This window comes from Python bivittatus, unplaced genomic scaffold (assembly GCF_059951505.1).
Source record: "Python bivittatus isolate LINGU-HERP-01145 unplaced genomic scaffold, Pbiv_v1 ctg000310_np1212, whole genome shotgun sequence".
NCBI lineage: Eukaryota > Metazoa > Chordata > Lepidosauria > Squamata > Pythonidae > Python > Python bivittatus.
In genome coordinates, this window is record NW_028277054.1 from 4,830,741 (window position 1) to 4,851,866 (window position 21,126).

The window sequence follows — 21,126 nt, forward strand, 5'->3', positions numbered from 1 at the left end:
TTAAGACAGATTTAGATAGGAAGCTGGCTTCACTTGGTGCAGCTATGGAGATTGATAGAAATTATGCAGATATGCAGAATTAATAGAGGTTGTGATTTTATAGCATTTGAGAATCTTCCACAGTGTGGAATCTTTGCAGCTGTAGTAATGACTGGTTCCAGCTTAGCCCTCAGCATCTGGAATCTCTCTGTTTTCTGTCCCTCTCATTCTCCCCACCTCTCTCTCTCTTTTCACTGTTTTCTTCCCTCATCTTCTCCCACCTCCAAGGTGAAGGAAGCCCATTTCAAAGCACACCCTGACTGGAAGTGGTGTAACAAAGATCGGAAGAAGTCTAGTTCGGATGTGAAGCCTGCTGGACCAGGGGGGTGCCCCAAGGAGACACGTGAACGCAGCATGTCAGAGACAGGTCCTGCTGCTGTACCTGGAGGTGAGCTGCTTTGATGCCCCCTATTGTCCCTTGGTAAGGCTCCTCTAGGCCCTTCTTACTTTTTTCCCTCCTTTTTTTGATCAGGTACTTCTGAAATGCTACTGGGGCCAGATGGCAAGGTGGGGATCCTGGGATCTGGGCACATCCATGGGGAGCGAATCCTGCCCTCAGGGTCTGATGCACAGCGCCCACGGGCCTTCTCCCACAGCGGTGTGCATGGCATGGAGAGTGACCGGGACAACCAGGTGTTGCAAGAGCTTACCCAGGTAAGTCAACACAAGGTACCACAGGGCAACAGGAATCCAAGAAGCTTATGTGAAGGTTGGGCTATGCTCGCTTAGAATTCAGGAGAGCATCAGGCTTTGAACACCCTTGGCCTGCCATTGAGGGTAATGTTGCTTATTGCAAACACTGTGACTTTATTTCTGTCTGAGGTGGGAAAATATTCGGTGGTCAGGGTATTATCCTGGAGTAAAGAATTTCTCAGTGAGACTATGGATTTGACAGTGCTTCTAAGTTTTTGGAAAGTGAGATCTACAGTGGGTGGAACAATGATACAAGGAGGGTGGAGCCATACCATGCACACATGCAGAGTTGAATTTATCCTAGATTTTATAGATGGGCCTTTTCTTCTCTTTAAAGATCAGTATCTCTTACCTCAAAGTAGTAGGAAAGTATATCCCAACTTTTTCTAAGGTGATTGAAGAGGTTTCTGGAGGCTCAGAAAAAGGGGGTTTGAGGGATGCATGCTATCTTGGAATCCCAGGTTGTCCATCGTGATTTTATGTCCATCTATGGCCGCCCATTGTGTCCTCAGGTTGTATCCCACTACTGACATGCATCCCTCCCTCTCTCTCTTTCTTTCACTCCCATACACATACACATACATGAAATGGGAGGGTGCAACACAAAGGCAGTACGCTAAACTACACAAAAGACTGTCTTAGAAGTTCCTAAAGGATGCAACTTCTAAGCTCCTCTTAACATCATCTGATCAACTGCCTTTAAGGCACTTCTTTGTTTCCTTGGAGTGCCTTCCTTCAGCCAGTTTCAGTTGGAGCAGGTGGTCCTGTGGGTCCTCAGGTGCAAAGCCATGAAGGGCTTTACAGGTCATGACCAAGAGCTTGAATTGTACCTGGAAACTAATTGGCAACCGTTGTAAGACTTGGCAAATTGGTGTTCTGTGCTCCCAGTGCCAGAAGTGAGCATGTATGTACGCAGGCCCTTACAAGTTGCCTCTCCCTCCTCTAACAGATTACTATCTTGGTGTTTCAGATTTGCTCTGGGCAGTCTCCATATGCCAGTGGAAAGGGGCAGTATGGGGGGCTGGGCCCCTCAGGGTCCCCATTTGCGACTCCGGGTGAGGGTCCCCGTCATTCTCTGCACCCACATTCCTCCCGTGCCTCTCGTTCTCAACGCACAACCAGCGAGGACATGACCAGTGATGAGGAGCGCATGGTTATCTGTGAGGAGGAGGGTGACGATGACGTTATTGGTGAGGAACTCATACTGAAGCTGCTCTGAACTTTTCCCATATAAATGTTTCAGAAATGAATGGCTTTCTATTGCATGTCAAGGAGAATATTCCAGAAATAAACAGAAACCAGGAACATTTTGAGAGGATTTTCAAGAGTTTTAAGAAGTATTCCTTAAATCTCCATTAAACTCCCCAAATGCAATAAAACAATCCAAAGATTTAACCGTACCCTTTTTGACTTACCCATTCTGACGAGGCTCTGGAGGCAATGAAAGGGATGCTGGTGGGCCACCCTCACCTTTCCTGTCTTACATTATGAATAGCTGATTTCTGCAAACTTGCCCTCTCTAGAAGCTAAAAATTTAACTTCGCTAAATAAACAAGACAAGGGAGAAATGTGAAATAAATACTTGTAGATATAAGCTGAAGCACATCTTGGATTGCCTTGACTAAATAGTTTGATATTTACAAATGTTAGCTAGAAATTAAAAGGCACTTTTTTTTTTTTAGAAACAATATCCTCTCTGAGGAACATTTTCATTTTGGAACTGTTAAAGCTGAGCCAAACTTATTTCCGTGACTTTATTGTGTCAGCCATTTTCCTATAAAATAGCTGGGATTTTCAAACATTTTCCTGAGCGACTTTAACGGCTGCTGGTATAAAATAGAATAACCGGATTCCCCTTCATGGAATCACTTGTAGGAAATAGAAATTGGATATAAGGCAGCTCCCTACATTGAACTTATTTTCATTATGAAAAAAAATAATGTAGTTCAGCAGAAGTGCAAATATTTTTGTGGAGGAAATCCCAAGTTCAGTCAGTGGAGGCTGAGAAATCCTGAAGAATCATTGCTTGTCAGTACAGAAAGTAATGAGCTGTGCGCCAGTGCTCAGTTTGTGTGTAAGCAGTAAGAGTGGGAGAACCCACAATCCCTGGTTAGAAGCTCTGATTGTTTTCTCAGTAATCTTGAAAATTTGTCTGAATGCACTGTTTCAAAGCTAGGTGGTGGCCAGTGAGGAACCAGGCATTTCCACCTACCATTTTTGCCTCCTCCATTACACTGGTTTCTTGTGCCCCAGTTATTTGCTAACTATCACCTTCATTTCCTGTGATTATCCAGTTCTTTGGGTACTCAGTTCAGTTGAATACTCCTGTGCCCAAGGCCCCTGTTTATAAAGCTCTTCTAACATTTCTGATATGTGCACTTGGGCCCACATTCTTCCCCAGAAGCCCTGTTCTGTGGTGCTTGTCTTTGCAGTAAGCATATTTGCAGATCTGCAGTAATACTATCTCCTGGAGAGTAACCTCTCTGTCATCCTGGAGAGTGTTCATAGGGGAAGCGAGATGGGGAGACAGTATCTTGCTGACTCACTCACCTTGCTTTCCTCCTACAGCTGAGGATGGGTTCAATCCGGCTGATGTTGACTTGAAGTGCAAAGAGCGAGTGACGGACAGTGATAGTGAAGGATCATTAGGGGATGAATCCGACAGCAAGGTAAGTTGCAAGAGGCTACAAGAAAGGCTTTTAAGTGCACTGATAAGTACAGAAATGGGGGGTTCACAGCCACGTGGTATGAAAAGGCTGTTCTGACTAGGGAATTCTCTCTGTCTGTGTTCCCACGTATGTATAATGCTTGGAAACATTCACCCTTACATTAACCCTAGTGTTGTTCTCAAGCATGTGATATTGAGAAGGTCTTGTCTCAAATCATCTTGATGAGATTTGAACTGGGACCTGATCAGTTTTCAAGGCTGGTCTCCATCTTCGCCAGGACACTATGAAAATGGTTGCCTGAGACTCTTCCTCTTTTTAAGAGAGTTCCCATTTCCTTGTAGGACTTTGGACGAAAACTCTTTGCCCCAGTGATCCGCTCAGCAGCCCTGCCTCCTCCTTCTGCTCCCTTTGCCCCATGTCGTCCGCAACCTCCCCTGGACTTGGAGCCGCCACCGCCGCCACCGCCGCCACCACCTCACAGTCACGATGAGCAGCCCCCTTCTAAATCTTACAGTTCCTTCCAGATGTCCCCCAGCACCTTCAAGGCCCAAGACTCACATGGAGGTCTTCGTCCCCACAACACCCCAACCAAGCGGTTGGAGGCGCGCTTTGACCCAACAGCTGCCCCCTACAGGCGGAAGAGAGCAGACAGTGCAGGGAGTTCCCAGGGGCCTGCAGAGTCTGGAGCAGCTCCCCTCTCTGTCCCCGCCCACTCTGTCATCTCTCCGCCCGGCGGCGTGGTGCAAACTGTGGTGCTTCCTGATTCAACCCGTTTGTCCACTGGCACTGTGCTGGTGACAGCCCCCTCTATGAGCACCCCAAACATGGGGGTGATCGGCTACAGCGGGTCACCCAGCTTGGTCCGGACAGCATCCACTGTGGTAACCAACGTAGTCAAGCCAGTTAGTAGCACTCCTGTACCTATTGCCAGCAAACCTTTCCTGCGTGGATCGGGGGATGGGCTGCCACTGCTCAGTCCCCCACCCTCAGACGGCAACACAAAGCCAGAAGGAATTTCCGTAAGCCGACTCGGCCTGCTCTATGCCGATAAAAAGACTCCCCAGAGCTCTGGCATGGCTGGGATCCAAGCCACGTCTCCTCATTTAGTAGCTGGACCGCTTCTTGGCCAAGGCTTGGCTGCGGTGGGGAAGTGTCCCCCAAACCAAGGAAGTGTTGTGACCAATCTCCTTGTAGGAACTCAAGGTTATAGCCAAGCCAGCGGTGCCGGAGGAGCTGGCGTCCCAGTGACTGTTTTGCCACCTGGGGCCATTGCCCAGCAACAGTCTGTGCAGTTCATCACCCAGAATCCCCCTGGGCAGAATGGGCCCGTGCCCCTCAGCATCCTGCAGCCTCAAGGTATTCTGTCAGGGGCAGCAGGAAAGGGCGGGAGCATCACTCAGGTTCAGTACATCCTGCCTACGTTGCCTCAGCAGCTGCAGGTGGCAGGGGGGAAGATGCCGGCCGCAGCAGGCACTCCTGCGGCCGCCAGCATTCACTTCACTCTGCCTCCCCCCAATGGAAAAGTGATCACTGCCCCCCAAGCCATCCCCATCATCCAGCCCGCACCAGGAAGCAACAGCAGCAGCGTCACCGTCATGTCCTCGGCACCCAAAGGTAAGCTTCTTTAGACAACTTTTGTTAGAGATTACAACTTTTGGGCAACTTTTGTTAGAGATTACAACTGCTCTGTTATTAAGCATGTTTTTAAATAACTGCATAGAGTTAGAAGCATAGGCTACTGCCTGGGTTGTCCTGGGCAGTTGCTACATGGATAGAGAATACCTTGCTGATAAAGTTTTCCTTGTACCCAAATGAAACAGGGAGCCTTGAGTTTCTCCCCCGTCTTTGGGGAGTGAACACACCCGGAGTTAAATCTGTTTTGGAAGCACTGGACAGTTGCTTTCATGGGCCGATTATTCAGGCATAAGAAAAATGAGCCTGTGGTGTGGTCATAGTCTTTCTGCAGAACGTGGTGGCCTCTGTTTTGTCTGTGGAATCAGAATAGGTACAGCCAGGGAAAACCTAATTTTGCTGGTTGGCAAACCTTTTGTGAAAAAAATGACTGAAGAATTTTTCTCTGTTCCCAAATTGCACTCCCTCCATATTGTTTTGTTTGCTTGTTTTGTGTTTCTCTGGAGGCTAATTATTATATTGGTACGGAAAAGCAGCAGATACAGTAAATGCCCAGTTGGATAAAGCTAGCAAATATGGAGATAAAACTATAGCCTCGTCATAATTTCAGCTGCAATTATCTAACTGTTGGCTAATGGGCCAGATTGTAGTCTTTGAATCCGGGCAGCCCCAACAGAAGGTTGCTCACAGGTTTACTTCCAAGCAAAATATTAATGCTTTGAACTCGGTAAGGCTGTGGAACAACCTTGTTCTGCCAAACCTTTGATCTGAGTTCTTTGCTTTGTGGTGTCCATTTTGGGAGTAGGTTTTTTGTGGTGTGTTGTTTTTAATTGTCTTCTTCTTTTTACTTGTTTTACATCTTTACACTGTTGTATCCTGCCCAGAGTCTGCAAATTGGGGTGGGTTGAAAAAACAATAAAATAAGTAAATGTGCTCCTGGGAAATTGGGACAATTGATTCATCAGTGCCACCCCTAATCATGGCTTTCATATTTAGCAGAATATAATGAAAAAGCATATCTCCATAGGAAATTGAACACCTAAGTCAGTCTATCCCCTGATGGAAAGCCAAGTATTAGGTGTTTGTCTATTGGAGGGGCTCCTTAATGAGTCAAAAACACAGGAGGGAACAAGGAGATTAAATAGGGAGGCCCCACTCTAAATGCACAGGTGCTCCTAGTATTCAGTAAGTTGATGCATCCCTAACACCAGTTGTCACAGTTGCTGTGCCATCCCCAACCTCCCTTGACCCTTCTCTTTTTTTCTCTCTCTCCCCCCTCCCCGCAGTTCAGTCAGTGTCCCCAGTGCAGGCACCATCTCCTAGCAGTTCAGCCCACCTTGTCTCTGGGCAGGTGATGCCCCCCACAGGGCTACAGGTGCAAGGCAAAGTCTTGGTGCCTATGGCAGCCTCCCAGGTGACAGTGAGGACCACCTCAGCCACCCAGCTGCCTCTGGTTACTCCACCTTTCCCTGTCCCAGTGCAAAATGGGAGTCAGCCGGCAAGCAAGGTCAGTATCTGTAGAACAGGATGCCTTTGGGGTAAGGAGGGAGAAGAAGCGATGTGAAACAAAGTGAGGGTGATGAATAAACAGATCTGTGTGCTGCAAAGTATAGATTATGTGACTGGCCGAAATGGTGCAGAATGGGCATATATTGTGTGTTGTGCTGTATTTTAGACATGCAGGATCCGAAGTATGTTCCCTGTTCTAAAAGATAGGTGAGCGCCAGGTTCATGAGGGTGATAGACAAGCATAGGGGCAGTGAGGGTTTGGAACAATGTCCAGTGAAGGAGAATTTCTCAATAAATATATAGAGAACTGCAGCCTCAGAAATGTAATTCCCTTAAATTGTACTTAAGTTGTTTCTGAAAAGTTGGGGTGGGGAGGAGTTTGTGAAGACCAGGGGAAAAGAACGTGCATATTGCATACTAAATGAAAGAAAGCCTGATTGGAACAGAAGGAATCTCATACTGCAGAACACTAACACTAGCAGCTTCTTTGTATTTATACAAATTTATAACAACACTAGAATATCTTGAATATTTTTATATACCTAGGATATATCTGGGATCGTTTGAATTCTGTAGTTTATTTATGGGTGTGTATTTTGTGAGTCAGACAGCCATACAAATGATTTAAGTAAAACATACATGCATTTTGCACATTTGTCATTCTGCAAAATTAGATCTGGGAAAAGAAAAAAACACAAGGGGCAATCTGTTCCCCAGCCTGGTGTTCTCCAGATGTATTGGCCTACAAATCTGCACTGTTCCTAGTCATCATGGCTCAAACATTTGGAGGGCTCCCTTTTGGGAAAATCTATACCATTCATGACTGCTGTTAGAAGCCTGAGTGCCTCACTTCGCTTTGTTTCACTTTTTTAACAATAAATCTCTCATTCTCTGGACTGTGAAAAAGGGGGAAAAGAGATTTAGTAATGAAAAGATCTCTTTGGGCCTATCAAGTTTGTGGGATTCTTTGTCTCTTTGGAAGGTCTGAAACAATAAAGAGCTTCACAGTCCTTCATTGCTGCTGATCATCACCTCCAACCCCAGTTCACATTTCCTGCCCATTCATACTTCCTCTCTCTTCTTCCCTGTTGTAGTAAAGACTGAGGACCTGAGATGTGTGTTGTGCAGACTCAGTCATCTGTTTCCAAGTGTATTTGAATAATATCACTTACAAGTTTCTTTACAGCAGTGGTACAGAATGTGTAAATGATGTTGAGTCTGAGACTGTATTGGCTCAATTTTGTTTTTGCTCCTGGGGACAAAATGGCTTACATCCAGCCCAGGACTCCTGGTGTTCCTCCTGTCTGCTTGTGCCAACTGAGTCTTTCTGCTCTTTCAGATTATTCAGCTCACTCCAGTGCCAGTTGTCCAGCCTCAGTCCTCTTCACAGAGCAGTGGCACCTTGGTGCCCCCACTTAGCCCTGCTGCTCTTCAGGGCACCATGGCCACCGCTGTCATTGGTTCCCCAAGCCAAACCCAGAAAGTTCTGTTGCCCTCCTCCTCTACCAGGTATGGCTTTGCTGTGTTAGTTTAGAGTCACGGGGAACATACATGGCTGTAGCAGCCGCCATAAAATACCCCCTCTCTCTCTCTGCCCCAGGATCACCTATGTGCAGTCAGCAGCTGGGCATGCCCTGTCCCTGGGCACCTCAACTTCTCATACTCAACCCAGTGTCCCCCCAGCTGCTCCTGCCACCACCTACGTCCAGTCCCCAGTGGGACCTGCCCCCATGGCACTGGGTTTCACAGCTATTGGGCCACTGCTCTCGGGTAAGGCCGGGGGGGGCGAGCTGGGGGGGAGGGAGCAGGATGCCAGGCTTACAGACTGGTTGGCTGCCCGGGAGGGGGCGGTGTCTGAGGACAGAATGGTAATAGTGGAGAAAACTAACTCCAAAGGAGGTTGAGCTGAAGTGTGTGCTTGGTCTGTTTCCTTCAGGTCAGAATCCTCTGTTGACTTCAGGGCAAGTGGGAGTGTCCCCACTGCAGAGCCCTCAACTCCCAGTTTCCTGTGCTGGACAAGGGCAGGTCATTACTGCCGTCTACCCCACCCCCACAGGGACCAGTCCTGTTCAGTCTGCCAGTCACAGTGTGGTCTATTCAGTGGCAGCCACAGGCACTGCCACTGTCTCCTCTCCCACAGCTATCCTGCCCAAGGGGGGCAGCATCAGTCAGAGCTCTGGAAGTTCTAACCACGGCCTGATTTCCACAGGTATGGGATGTTAGATGGGGATCGGAGTCACAATGTGAAAGTGGTGGTAGTTGTCCCCCCGAGAGAAAACTAAGAGGGAATGAAGGCAGACTAGGAGGGAGGCAGGGACTAAAAAGAAATTTTTCTGAGACCTCAGGTGAAGCAGTCTGTTCCCTCAAAATTATATTCACCATTTAGCTTTGGCTGGTCATGAGGAAAAGGAAAGAGGTCAAAACCCTCTCCCCGATGTTGTAAATCTTCTTGAAGCCACATTGGTTCTGGTAATTCAGCAGATGTTACTGGGCTGTTTTCAAGCCAGGCTTCTCAACTGGTGCTCAATGCTGAGATAAAACCTAAAACTAGGTTAGCAGATACGGGGCAGCAAATTAGGTTAGCTGCCTAAATACATGATGCCCAAACAGATGAATCATATGATGATCAATACGATGGCCTGGTTCCTCCAGCAGGTTCCCACAACAAGCTGAACCCCAAAGTACCCAAGCTCATTTCAGCCTATCCTAGTCTGTTGTGTGACTCCAGGCAATAGTATGATTTCTTTGCATTTTATTATCTTGGAATAAGTGCAGCTCCTCAAATGGAACTGGGAAGGGGAAGATTAATGGGAGGGGGAATAATGGTAAACGGAAGGTGGATGTCTTTATGATTGTACCTAGGATGACGCTGCTGAACCTTTGTTGCACATCATCAGCTTTACCTTTTCTGTCCTTCCCTTTCAGCCACACAAGTAATTCCCTCAACAGCCATTCGACCTCAGCGCCCATCCCTCAAGCCTCCCCAGAAGGTGAAAGCCACCATTGCTAGCATCCCAGTGGGTTCCTATGAATCAGCCTCTTCGCCAGGCCCCGTTCGGCCTCCTGTGGGGCAGCAGCAGGACTCTGGGGGAGCGCGATACCACCGGGAGGCTGAAACCTTGGAACGGGCTTCACGGGAGACAGGACCCCAAGATAACCCCTCTCCCCCTGCGTGCCAGGGGGCCGAACAGAGTCCCGCCAAAGCCCAAGAGTTGAAGCGAGATTCCTGGGAGCCAGTATCACCCCCAGCATCCCAGCAGCCGCAAGGAACGGAGACAACGGCCACAGAAGTTGTCTGGAACCAGCGGGAGGCGGCAGCGGGGTCCAGTGAAGAGGGTGCTGCCCGTGACCCTCCACCAGCCTCTCTGTTAGGCAGCAAAGGGACAGAAACGGTATGAAAGCCAGGTGGTGCTGCCCTGCCTCTCCCCCTCTCCCTATAAGCCTTCCTTGTGGCTTCTGGCCGCCAGAGCCATGGCCTGCAGCGGCTTCGTGGGGCTTGCTGTGCACTTTGGGAAGGAGTGGCTAGACAGCCTTCTCCTTGGAGACTTGTAGCAGGAGCATCTTTTGGAGACTTTGGGCTTGTTTTAGATGGCTTTGGGTAGCTGGGTGTGAGCCTATTGACAGAGTGTGTTTGAACATTGCTTGTTTTGATTTGAGCAACGTGCCCTGGTCCGAATACCTTTCCTACCTACCCCTGCCTTTTCTTATCCAGCTTCTTAAAAGAAACAAAGAGGATCCTTCTGCTCGTGTCCCAGCAACATGCTGCTTCGTTCATCATTGTAGTTTGAACCACCTCTTCCAAGCTGCTCACTAGTATTCTGTCTGCCTCCTTGCCTAGGCCCCAAAATTCCCCAGCTCCCCTGACTGGAGAACAGCAGGTCCAGAGGGTCGTCCTGAGGGTTCAGCATCATCTACAGGTCCATCTTCCTCTTCTTCACTGAGTCCGATCCCATCAAACCCTGGAGAGGGCTCTAGGAGTGGAGCTTCAGCTCTGCCCCCAACAACAGCCCCTACAACCGAAGGGCTCGAGCCAAAGGAGGGTCCAGGTGGGAAGAAAGTGAAGGTCCGACCTCCACCCCTGAAGAAAACCTTTGATTCTGTTGACAAGTGAGTGATGGGGAGGCGACCGCTGACTGTGTCTGTGGCCAAAGTCCTAAAGATTCATATTATAGGATTGTATTCTTCAGAGGGGGAGTTCTTTGTGGTTTTATCATGGTGGCAATGCGCAGTAGTAGAAAAAGTGCCTGCAAAGACAGTTTCCCCATTTGTGACAGTCTCTCTTCTGTGGCCAGCTATACCAGCCTTTGGTTGTGTTCCAGGAGTACCCTCAGTTTAAATTCAAGCGATGGTGAACCTCAGAATGAACTGAATGTATGTTGAAACTCCTCCCCAAATCCTCAGCGATGGTCAGCAGTTCCCTAACAGGCTTTAGAGTTTGCAAAGTGCAGGACAGAATGCTTACAAGACATGAATCCATGAAGGGATTGCAGTTCGTCAGGAAACAGGACCAGATGGGCTCACAGGAGAGATGGAAATTCTGGGGAATATATAGAAGTGACTAGGTGACAGTCATTCCTACACAGTTATTGCTGCTTGGGCAACGACCTAATGCTGGGAAAAAAACAAAGGTCTCCAAAACGTGCAGTTTCTATGTTGGTGCGTATTTCTGCTGTATCCACAGGCTACTTGGAAGTGCCTTTTAACTCACTGAAACAGACACTTCCCACCTCCATTCACCTATCATACGATGGCTGTGTCACGTGGCCATATTTCCTTCACAGAATAGAGGCTGTTACTCGTATAAGTCGTATCAAAACCTGCCTTGTGTCCCCAGAAATACCGCTATTCATAGAGGGGGCTGGGGTGATCTGACAGCACTGCCATACGGGAGGCTGGGTTGGAAGCAATAGTGGCGTCTCTGGGGGGGGCCTCCAGCCGCCTCCCATTGCCTGACCCACATCTCCTCCCCTCCCCCCAGCAGGGTTCTCTCAGAAGTGGATTTTGAGGAGCGCTTTGCCGAGTTGCCTGAGTTCAAGCCCGAAGAGGTGTTGCCTTCGCCCACGCTGCAGTCTCTTGCCACCTCTCCTCGTGCCATCCTGGGTAGCTACCGCAAGAAGCGCAAGAATTCCACTGGTAAGGGGAAGGAGAGGGCCAGGGAAGCTGGTGAAGGTAGCGGAGTGTCAGAAGCCAGAACACGAGAGGACAAACATCTCTCGTCCCGAGACTGACAAGGATCTAGGCATGGCTGTGCAGTTAGTACAGTACAACCCAAGGACCAGGGTTTACTGGAGAGTGATTGGAAGAGTTTTTTTTTTTTAAACAGTGGTATGATTTATTACGTTAACCTGAAATGGAAGACAGCTACGTTTCTTGTTTGCATGATTGTGGTAGTTCAGGAATTGTGGGGGCCTTGGGCAGCTTTTGGCATACTCTGTGAAGATGCTGAAATGGGACCTGTGAATACACTGTGGGGCCTCTCTTCATACTCCTGGGTAACTCTGCTCTCTGGCCATACCCATCCCCTTCACGCTTCTAGGGCAATAAGAAAAAAAGCAGCATAGATACATGTTTCTAAGTTCGCACATTATTTCTGTGACAATTTAATTTTACAGTCTTGAGTTTTATGTGGAGTAGACTGCTGGAATATGAGCATCTCTGTGTCTCTGCCACCTAACCTGGGGTTCCTTTTCAGACCTTGATTCCTCCACTGAAGACCCCATCTCCCCTAAACGGAAGATGCGGCGTCGCTCCAGTTGCAGTTCAGAGCCCAACACTCCCAAAAGCGCCAAGTGTGAAGGAGACATCTTTACTTTTGACAAAACAGGTAGCTGAAAGCGGAAATGAATCCCACCCAAGGGGAAGGCTGCCAAAGAGGGCTGTCTCTGCTCATTGGAGGGGTTGGCAAGGTCAGAGTCTTTACAGGCTCCCTTTTCTACCAGTCTCCATCTTTTTGTAGGCACAGACACGGAGGACGTACTTGGGGAGCTGGAGTACGAGAAGGTGCCCTACTCTTCCCTCCGGCGAACCTTGGATCAGAGAAGGGCTCTGGTCATGCAACTCTTCCAGGATCACGGCTTCTTCCCTTCAGGTAGGATTATTGTTTCGGGTTAGATCTAAGCCTTATTTCAGGCATGGAGTGGCCTTGAACTGAACAGCTTTGGACTCGGATTCACTGCCCTCGTACAGCTTGGCCTGTCTAGGTTCCAGCTCCATGGCCATCTTGAGTATCAGCCAGGCCTGGATTTCCTAGGGTAACTCCAGCTGAGTCTTGGTCCTGCTAAACAAATGGCAGTTTGCTTGTCTTTTGCAATATTGTGGTAGATGCTTTTGATAGCTTCTGGACCTTGCTGGGGAGGGGAGGGCTGTCTTGAAAGCTGCAGGCCAAAGTGTACCCCGTTCTGCATGTTTCTGGATTGTTGTTTTGGGGAAAAGCCTTTAAGAAGTAACTCTCTAGGGCAGTGTTGTCCAAACTTGGCCACTTTAAGATGAGTGGACTTAACTCCCAGAATTCTCCAGCCAGCCATGCTGGCTGGGGAATTCTGGGAGTTGAAGTCCACTCATCTTAAAGTGGCCAAGTTTGGACAACACTGCCCTAGGGAAAAGATTTTCCTGTACAGGGAGCTGCCCTCCGACCATCGCCCCATTTGTTGTCAACTTTCCATGAGCCTCGCTGATAGTTTTTTTTTTCTCCTTTGGCAGCCCAAGCCACTGCAGCTTTCCAAGCCCGCTATTCTGACATATTCCCTACCAAGGTCTGCTTACAACTTAAGATTCGGGAAGTGAGGCAGAAGATTATGCAAGCAGCTACCCCCACAGAGCAAGCCCCCAGCACGCCGGAGCCCGGAGGCCCCCCAGGCCAGGGCAGCACTGCAGAGGGACAGCTGACAGAGTTGAGCTTCCCACAGGACTCAGCACAAGGCACAGAGGCTGCCCCCCCAGCAGCCAGCCCTTCCACTACAGCAGCTGGTTGGGACTGTAACCAGCAGTCTTCTCCAGGGGGGCCCAGTAGCAGCACCACCAGCAGCAGATGAAGGGCACTGAGCAACAAGCAAGACAAGCAGCCTCGTGGAGTGGGGGGAGTCTCGGAGCTTTACCCCCACCCCTGCCCCGCTCCTCACCGGTATCCCTTCCTTTGCTAACCTCACCTGCTCTCTTCTGTGACTGTACGGGAGAAGCATCTGCCCGCAACCTGTAGACACTGCCTGGGCTCCTTTCTTCTTGCAGGCCTCTTCAGCCATTCTAATCTGACAGGGAAGGGCTGTGGACTTCCAGCAGGTCCCTCTGCACCTTCCTCCTCCCAAGAACTCAAGTGGTGGTGCTGACATATCAACCATTCCAGGACACAGGCCAGGAGACCTCTGGGGAGGGGCTGCCAAGGCCTCCCAGGCAAACAAACCCCTGTAAAATGACAGACCTTGTGTTGATTCCCCCATCTCCTTTTAATAATGTTATAAGTATTTGGAGATCCCACCTACTTGTTGCTTCTGTGTCAGTAATTGGGGCAGAGGGGGAGCCTTTCCACCCATCCTTGCAGTGGGAAGAGGGAGGCCTTGCCTCCTAGACAGGTGATTGCTTTGGTCATTTGGAAAGCTGGGTCACTGGAGGAGCAGGAAGAGGGAAGTAGATCCAGACCAAGGCTGGGGTCCGTTGAGTTTTGAGAATAGCGCCTCTTCCTCTGACTTGCAGAGGGAGGAAAGTGGCGTTGTTTGGAGGAGAGACTTTATGTATGGCGCAGCCTAAATCTGGACGGCAGTTAAGAGGGGTCTTGGAGAAAGGGAGCTCGCCTGGCCAGCTCCCCTCCGAGTGTGAGTGCCCTGGTGGCCACAGCCACATGTTGACCATGTGTAACCCCTTCTGTATTGGGGTGGCCCCACCTCACATACTATTAAAGCTCTTTAACAATCTGGTCTGGTTGTAGAATTTCAGTTCATGCTGGTAATCCATTCCTTTTGTGTTCTTTATGTATTTCCTTTGCAGCTGCGCTTTAGGGGTATGGGGCACCTAGTTTCTTCTGCTGTTTTGGCTGGCTCTGCTTTTCTAATCGTTACAGGTGCCAAGATATGCTTGAAATGTTTGGGTAAGGTCTATAGGGTTGGAAACTGGAGAACTTCCTTTGGGCAGATGTTAAGTTTTGGGTGGTGTCGCCTCTTGCTGATTTGCAGCAGCGGTGCAAAAACAATCTGTTCTTCAGGCTTTGAAACAAAACATTATGTTACACGTTTCTACAGCACCACGATGCAGATCTCTAGAGATGTGTTTCCCTAAAATCAAACCCTTCAGCGCATCAATTCGATACAGCTCTTCAGGTTGGAATGCCTTTGCAACCCCCTATTCTGTATTTCCCCCCCACCCTTCCATTTTCAACCAGTGAGGAAAGAAAAATGCTAGATTATCCTCGAGAGAAAACAGAACGATTCAATGCTATCAGTGACAGCTTTTTAGTCAGTCACAAAGTAGTCCACCGTGTACTAGCCCAAGGGTTCTGCAAACCCAGCCAACTGGGTTAATTAAACCCTATTAAGTTAATGTTAAGTGTGTTGTGTGTCTACAGCCACAATGTTCCTACTTTTAGCACTTTCCCCAGAGAAGTGGGATGGGAAATAAATTTATTACTCACAAAGAAGTTAAATTCAGGAGGAAGGGAGGGAAGTGTTACAAGGTTCTGCAACACAGCTGTAAGCTATGTACTACTGTCACTATAAAGGTGGGCTCAGAAAAGCGAAAACAGCCTCCCCCTTTCAACTTCAGGAAGGTAGAAGTAAAGAGGGAGAAATCACTAAAGAATTAAGAAAGGCAGCAACCAGGGAGAAGTTTGCATAGAGCAGGAACAGATGCTCGAAAATGTGGCTTCATGTGCAAATGGTTGCTTGTTGCTTCTGGGAAAACCTCCTATTCCTTGTTTAAGCCAGATGACTACCCAAACATGACAAGAAATGACTCCCATCCCATTAGGGCATTATCAATCCAAAACCCAGTTATACGTAAAGAAACATAGGCTTCTGCCCGTACATTTTAAGCAGTTACTTTTATTACATAAAAATAGACAAGTTCCCATTAACTTGTCTTGTGCCAAACTTTTTGGCAGCTGCAGGTCAACATGCTGTTCATCCCCATCCCTCATAATAATTTTGTACTCTAAACAACCTACACTGAGGCTCATGGAGTTAGCGAACGAGTATCCAGCACCGAATACCAGGCAGATGAAGGCAGAGGACTGCTGTGGGAAACTGCATTTACTGCCCGGAGAGAGTCACCAGCATTCTAACTTCTAAGCCCCCAGCAGTCACTCAAGCCAATGGAGAGCATCTGGGGCGTGACGGATGGCATCCATCAAGGTGCTTGGGCGTGGCATTCTCCCAGGAGGCACAGCAGCAAGCGGTGCAGTCCGGGGCAGAGTCTGGCATACCCGTTGCGGGTCAGGTGGAGGTAGTCATACATGTCATGATGACTTATAGTCCCATCTGAATGCACAAAGCCTGGGTCAATGTTGAGGAAGGAGGCATTTGGCAGCAGCGGCACCTTGCTCTCAAGCAGTTCGTTCACCCTTCTGTTCTTCTCCCGTAACGGGTTGGGGTTTTTGCCCCGTGGCAACAAGCCCTGTGTGTGAGACAGAGAAGATCCAAGTCAGTGCTCTGCTTCATGCACAGAGTGGTTGGCTTCTAAGCTGATGCAGTGTGTGATGGCCCATCAGCTGGGTTCGATGACCTGGGAAAGTAGGCTTGTTTAGTATGAGCTTCATACATACAGAGCTAGCCTGTATATTGCAAGCCAGACCACTGTGATTTCTTTGGTCAACACGATTCTGGCTTAGTGTTACGGGGCAGCCCGGTAATTCAGCCCACCCTAGGAACGGTGACACTTTTTAAGGCCGTTCTTACCATCACATTGGCCCAGGCTTGGAACTCACCAATACAACCACACGCGCCTGTGGCTGTTGCTGATTGATGACGCACACGATGGATTCTATGCCAGCAGCCACCTGTTCTGCAGTGTGTCCATGGTTATTGGTGCCCACCCAGAGGACCACAATCTACAACCATTGAAAGGAGAAAAAAAATGGTTTCTAAGTTATATGTGTGGGAAGGGATCAAAGAAGCTTGGGTAAAAAGAAGTAATTACTCTAATGACATCAGTGTTTGCACACAGCTACCTATCTTCTAACACCATGAGTGGAACTCTGGATATTGAAACACAACACCGTCTTGTGCACAGAAAATATCTGCTGCTGCAAAAGCGGACATTCCGGGCCTTTATACGGACACAGATAATAAAGAGTCTGAAAAGTAAGGATGAGCTTCCGTTGCAGCCTCAGGACCAGACAGGAAACCTAAGTTAAAGGAGGGTCAATGCAATGCTGCCCTCTGCACGCTCGGGGTTGCGTATTTTCAGGAACCTCCACACAACCCATAGAGGTACTATATAGTATTTTACAGTTGAATGTTTTCAATTTTTTTTAGAAAAAGTATTAGGTCCTTCGCATGCAATCAACCCCAGATAATCTCACGATGTTTGTTCTCCCTAATTGTTAAGCAGAAGAAGAATTAAAGGGGGGGATCTGAATGGGCATATCTTTCCGTTTGGACGCCGTCACAGAATCCTCCTCTTGCCCTTCAATCTCTGATTCCCACGGATGCTTCCATGAAGAAGGAAGTGGTCCCTTCTGATGGAATACATGCGCTGCGTTTCTGACATCTCGGGCTTAAGCCTTGCAGGCCCAGCTTAAAAAAAAATAGGGAGCAGGGCTGAAAAAACGTCTAAGAGCTGTAAGGAGAGAATACCGGGTTTGACGGCTGCTTCATCAGCTTCCAGCCTGTTACCTTGGGACGGATGTGCTGTAATTCCCCATTCTGCAGGCGCCAGAGCACGTGCTGAGTGGCATCGCCCCCCATGCCAAAGTTGAGAGCATGCAAGGGGGAGAAAAGCTCCCTCCAAATCTGGAGGAAAAAGAAAAAGAAAGGCCAATGAGCAGATGATCAAACCTACCTACCCCTCTGGCTTCTTTCAGGCAGTTTCGGCGTTACTTTACCTCAAATTGGTGCAGCAGCTGTACTAGTGAATCCCCAATAAAGACGACCTCGGGCTCCTTGTCTTTACTGTCAGCAATGAAACGGTGGTGCTGCATAAAGTGGAGAAAATAGGAGAAGGGAATAAGGGAGAGAGACTGAGTTTAGGGAAGGGGAAGCAGAGGAGCAGCCCAGGAATTCGGATCTAACACAGAGTTCAGTGGGCCTGGGACGGGAGCTATGACTGCCAACCCCAAGAATTCTGACAGTGACATCCACATTTGGAAAGGGCTGGATTGGGGCAGGCTGGCCTGAAACTCCATAATTTGTGGAGTCCTTGGGGTTCTCTGAGCTTGGTTCTTTTCTTGCAAATGTTTCATTACCCGGCTAGTGCACTGAAGATGTTACCTAGCTGGGTAATGAAACGTTTGCAAGAAAAGAACCAAGCTCAGAGAACCCCAAGGACTCCACAGTTCAATCCTGAGCTACACATATTCGCCTCCATTGCTACTCCATAATTTCCATGGGACTCGATGTGCCAGACTCTGCCTATGATCACAGCCCTAATTCACAATGAATTAACCTAGGAGGACGACCACCGTCGGCAAGTTCAGTTGCAGCACAGAACCAGCACGTCTTTTTGAGGCTAGATCTAAATGGGGGAAATTACTATCAGCCATTTTGGTGAGAAAGGAGGGATTCAAAGATGCTAAAAGAGAAGATGTTGCGTATCGTACAAAGCAAACCTCAGATAAGAAACTGTGCCTTTTCTCACCCCTCGTTCATCTTCAGCAAGAGGATGGAAGAACAGGGGAAATAAGGTCATTTCTCTCTTTTAATATGGCCATTCCTCCCCCCTCCCCCAGTGGGAGGGAAATAAGCTTTGCTACCTCCAAGATAGGATGCGGTTCTTTCCCTGCTCCAAGGAGGGAGCTTCTGGCACACCCAAGGAACACCCATTTTGCTGTTCATGGAAGGAATTTGTGAATTGTGTCTCCAAGGGCAGATCTCTTCCTCTGCTCTTAAAGGAAAGATCCAAAATATCGGTGGCCTCCAGGAATGCAGTTTTGAGCTGACTCAGCTAAAGTGAACCAAATTAGACCAGCAACAGATGCTCCTGGTGAACTTTGCTGTATAGCAATACGGATCCAGTTTTCCTTGAATGCAAACAGAGTACTCTACCATTGGTCTTTAAGTGGTAGACGGCTTAAGGTTGGTACTGCAACCCTCACAGCAACACCAGGTGGATCTTCCTGAGGATACCAACATCACCTTCTTTTGCAAAGATTAATCAGGGGAAGTTTTTGAACAGGATGAGAGAGAAATGCCAACAGGAAGGCAGGCAGAAAAGGCTTATGGGTAAAAAACATAATCCCAAAAGACTGGTGGCACAATCTGTTCTCCTTCAAGGTGTCTCAAGATTCTTGGTTTGGTTTGCTTTCAATAGGCTTAATGCTAAAAACAGACTGTGTATTGTGGATTTCATCGTGAGTCCTTGGGAATATCATTCCCTGATCTGGTGCTCCAACCACTCTCCCCAGATCTGACAGACTGAAGATGACTACCCTAGAGAAGTCTTCTCTGACCAGATGCTGGATGAGGATAATAGGAGTTGTAGTAGAAAAAAACATTTTACCAAGTTTGGGGAACAGTACGTTAGAGCTTGAAAAAGCAAAACCCAATCTTCATACTTTGCAGAATACTGACTCTACATCCAATTACAGTAAATTAGGGTGAGAGCTTCTGGTCCTTCAAGTGCTTCACAACCAGTGAGGAAGAATGTTGGAAGCTTTAGTTCAACATCTGGAGGACCACAATACGCTCAACCTGATTGAGCATACTGCAGATTAACGGTGCCAAAGGGTTCAAAATACAATGATAAACACGAAGAGGAAAGTCGAGACCTTCCTTGCCTTGTACCAAGAGCAATGAACATAAAGTGAAAGATGGCCATTCCTTCACCAGCGTCGCCCAGATGTGTTGTAACCGCAGCTCCCAGGATTCCTTTGGCCATTCCGGCTGGGAAGGCTGGAAGCTGCACCCTTCCCACATCTGGAAGGTGCAGGTGGTGGAAAGCTGAGTTAGGGACATCAAGGGGTCTGGGTGGCCATAGGTGCCTCCCCTCCACCCCAAGACCACCCTTTCAGCTGGATTCCCTGCCGCTCAGCCAGTCAGCTCACCAGCGACATCCATCTTCCATCCCCTTGCACGTCAGTGACCGGGGTTGGGGTGCTGGCGGGGTTCTTGTCGCCATCACTCATGGTCCCTCGCAGATTCTAGGGAGACAAAGCAGAGAATAAGGGTGGAACTCCTCGCTCCGCTGCCTACCCACCCCACACCTCCACAGCAACCCCATCGCTCTGCATCCAGAGGGGAAAGCGAGGAATCGCCGGACCTGCGCTGGAACTCAGTCCAGGAACACCGATGCCAGTCCCCGCTCCTTCCCCACCCGCAGAGAGCGAGTGGTTTCGCCTATTCATCCCCCGCCGCCATACAAAGCTTCGGCGGTACCATTTCTAAAAGAAGGGGGAAAGTTAACCCTATTCTGGGCGACGTATGCGGGGGTGCTTTCCGCGCGGCGCAAGGAGGGCTAGAGAGGTAATGGCGAGGCTGTCAGAAATTCTGATTTCCACCACAGCAAAAGGCTAATTTATCTGCAGCGTTTCCATATTACAAGCCCGCACCCCTCCCTCCTCAGGCCATCATTTGCACCACCCCCAAGTTCCGATCATACCATCAACGCGTAGTGGATCAGTGCATCAATGCACAGAACGGGGGGGGGAGACGCGGAGGATGATTACCCCCCCCCCCCACACACAGATAGTTCCTCACACTTCCCCGATGCTCCTGTCTCCTTTTTACGCCTTCTAACCGAGTAGCGATCCTTTCGTTTTCGGAGAGGAAATAGGAACGGGTTTAATCCGTTTCCTCCTCCCCGTGCACAATGGTTCATTCTCCCTGTGAGCTCTGCCTGTTGTAAATAGCCAGTACCATTCGAAAACGGGGGAAACTACTCACGGCGTTGGTCGGAAAAAAATCAACCGCTCCTCCGACCTTTAAGCTGCCGGAGAAACGGCTTTGATTGCACGGTTTCAGCTCCGCTTTGGAAGCGGTTTCCTGCAGCCACCTGGACGGAACCACCTGACCAGGCAGGCTGGGGGGAGGAGGCTCGCTTCGTCTCCGCACCCTCCCGGCGAAGCAAATGGTACCGGCTACTCTAGCCAGACTCCGGCCTCCCATTCATCTTTCCGCGGCGTTAAGCTCTGCCTCCGCCAAGGCGGCTGCTTGAGAGCATCCCCTGGGATCGGCGGGCTGGGATTAAGCTGCGTTTGCTCCGCAGTCCTGTCCCTTTCTAGCCATCTAGGCATTTACCTTGAACGCGTCGTTAGACTCAGCCGGATTGACAGGCGAGCCGACGTACGCCCAGCGGCTTTCCCCAGCCGGGTGTCTTCCGTTCGTCATTAAACTACACGTCCCAGGATCCTCGACTTCGGGGTTAACGGGAGTTGTAGTTCAATCCCATCTGGAGACCGCAGGACTCCTATCTCCGTGTGTAGAACTGATAATAAGGTAGACGAAGC

The 21,126-nt window shown here is 49.0% G+C and overlaps 2 protein-coding genes across 7 annotated transcripts in view; one reads left to right on the forward strand and one right to left on the reverse strand.

Moving 5' to 3' along the window:
* CIC (capicua transcriptional repressor) overlaps positions 1-14,449 on the forward strand; it is a 37,059-nt gene extending 22,610 nt beyond the window's left edge. For 3 of the 4 annotated variants that reach the window (XM_025173736.2, XM_088139912.1, XM_025173737.2), the window contains exons 7-21: positions 268-427; positions 512-693; positions 1,703-1,922; positions 3,301-3,401; positions 3,743-5,015; positions 6,320-6,540; positions 7,882-8,051; positions 8,143-8,312; positions 8,479-8,751; positions 9,468-9,934; positions 10,381-10,649; positions 11,521-11,675; positions 12,235-12,366; positions 12,499-12,630; positions 13,242-14,449. In XM_025173736.2, the coding sequence (XP_025029504.2) occupies positions 268-427; positions 512-693; positions 1,703-1,922; positions 3,301-3,401; positions 3,743-5,015; positions 6,320-6,540; positions 7,882-8,051; positions 8,143-8,312; positions 8,479-8,751; positions 9,468-9,934; positions 10,381-10,649; positions 11,521-11,675; positions 12,235-12,366; positions 12,499-12,630; positions 13,242-13,573 (4,257 nt within the window). In that variant the 3' untranslated portion in view covers positions 13,574-14,449. The remainder of the gene's footprint in view (positions 1-267; positions 428-511; positions 694-1,702; positions 1,923-3,300; positions 3,402-3,742; positions 5,016-6,319; positions 6,541-7,881; positions 8,052-8,142; positions 8,313-8,478; positions 8,752-9,467; positions 9,935-10,380; positions 10,650-11,520; positions 11,676-12,234; positions 12,367-12,498; positions 12,631-13,241) is intronic. The other variant, XM_015890017.3, reaches the window with a different exon arrangement.
* A 1,085-nt stretch (positions 14,450-15,534) lies between these two features.
* On the reverse strand, positions 15,535-20,894 carry PAFAH1B3 (platelet activating factor acetylhydrolase 1b catalytic subunit 3). Of its 3 annotated transcripts, none has more exons than XM_025173739.2 (6): positions 20,564-20,894; positions 19,726-19,821; positions 17,569-17,658; positions 17,321-17,476; positions 16,450-16,572; positions 15,535-16,139 (listed from the first exon to the last, which is right to left on the reverse strand). In XM_025173739.2, the coding sequence occupies exons 1-6, from the start codon at positions 20,783-20,785 to the stop codon at positions 15,873-15,875; spliced, it is 954 nt and encodes a 317-aa protein (XP_025029507.1). In that variant the 5' UTR covers positions 20,786-20,894; the 3' UTR covers positions 15,535-15,872. The 3 variants fall into 3 exon arrangements, with proteins under 3 accessions (XP_025029507.1, XP_087996039.1, XP_025029508.1); XM_088139913.1 differs by lacking the exon at positions 20,564-20,894 and adding an exon at positions 20,280-20,300; XM_025173740.2 differs by having other exon boundaries at positions 15,536-16,139; positions 17,360-17,476; positions 20,564-20,891.
* Between the last annotated feature and the right edge of the window lie 232 nt (positions 20,895-21,126).

Excerpts from the sequence above, each read along its gene's own strand:
- PAFAH1B3 (XM_025173739.2), bottom strand. The coding sequence starts at position 20,785 with ATGGGAGGCCGGAGTCTGGCTAGAGTAGCCGGTACCATTTGCTTCGCC. Across the intron at positions 17,659-19,725 it reads ATGGAAGATGGATGTCGCTG|CACCACCGTTTCATTGCTGA; the intron begins GTGAGCTGACTG and ends CACTTTATGCAG. Across the intron at positions 16,573-17,320 it reads TGAAGCAGCCGTCAAACCCG|ATTGTGGTCCTCTGGGTGGG; the intron begins GTATTCTCTCCT and ends CAATGGTTGTAG.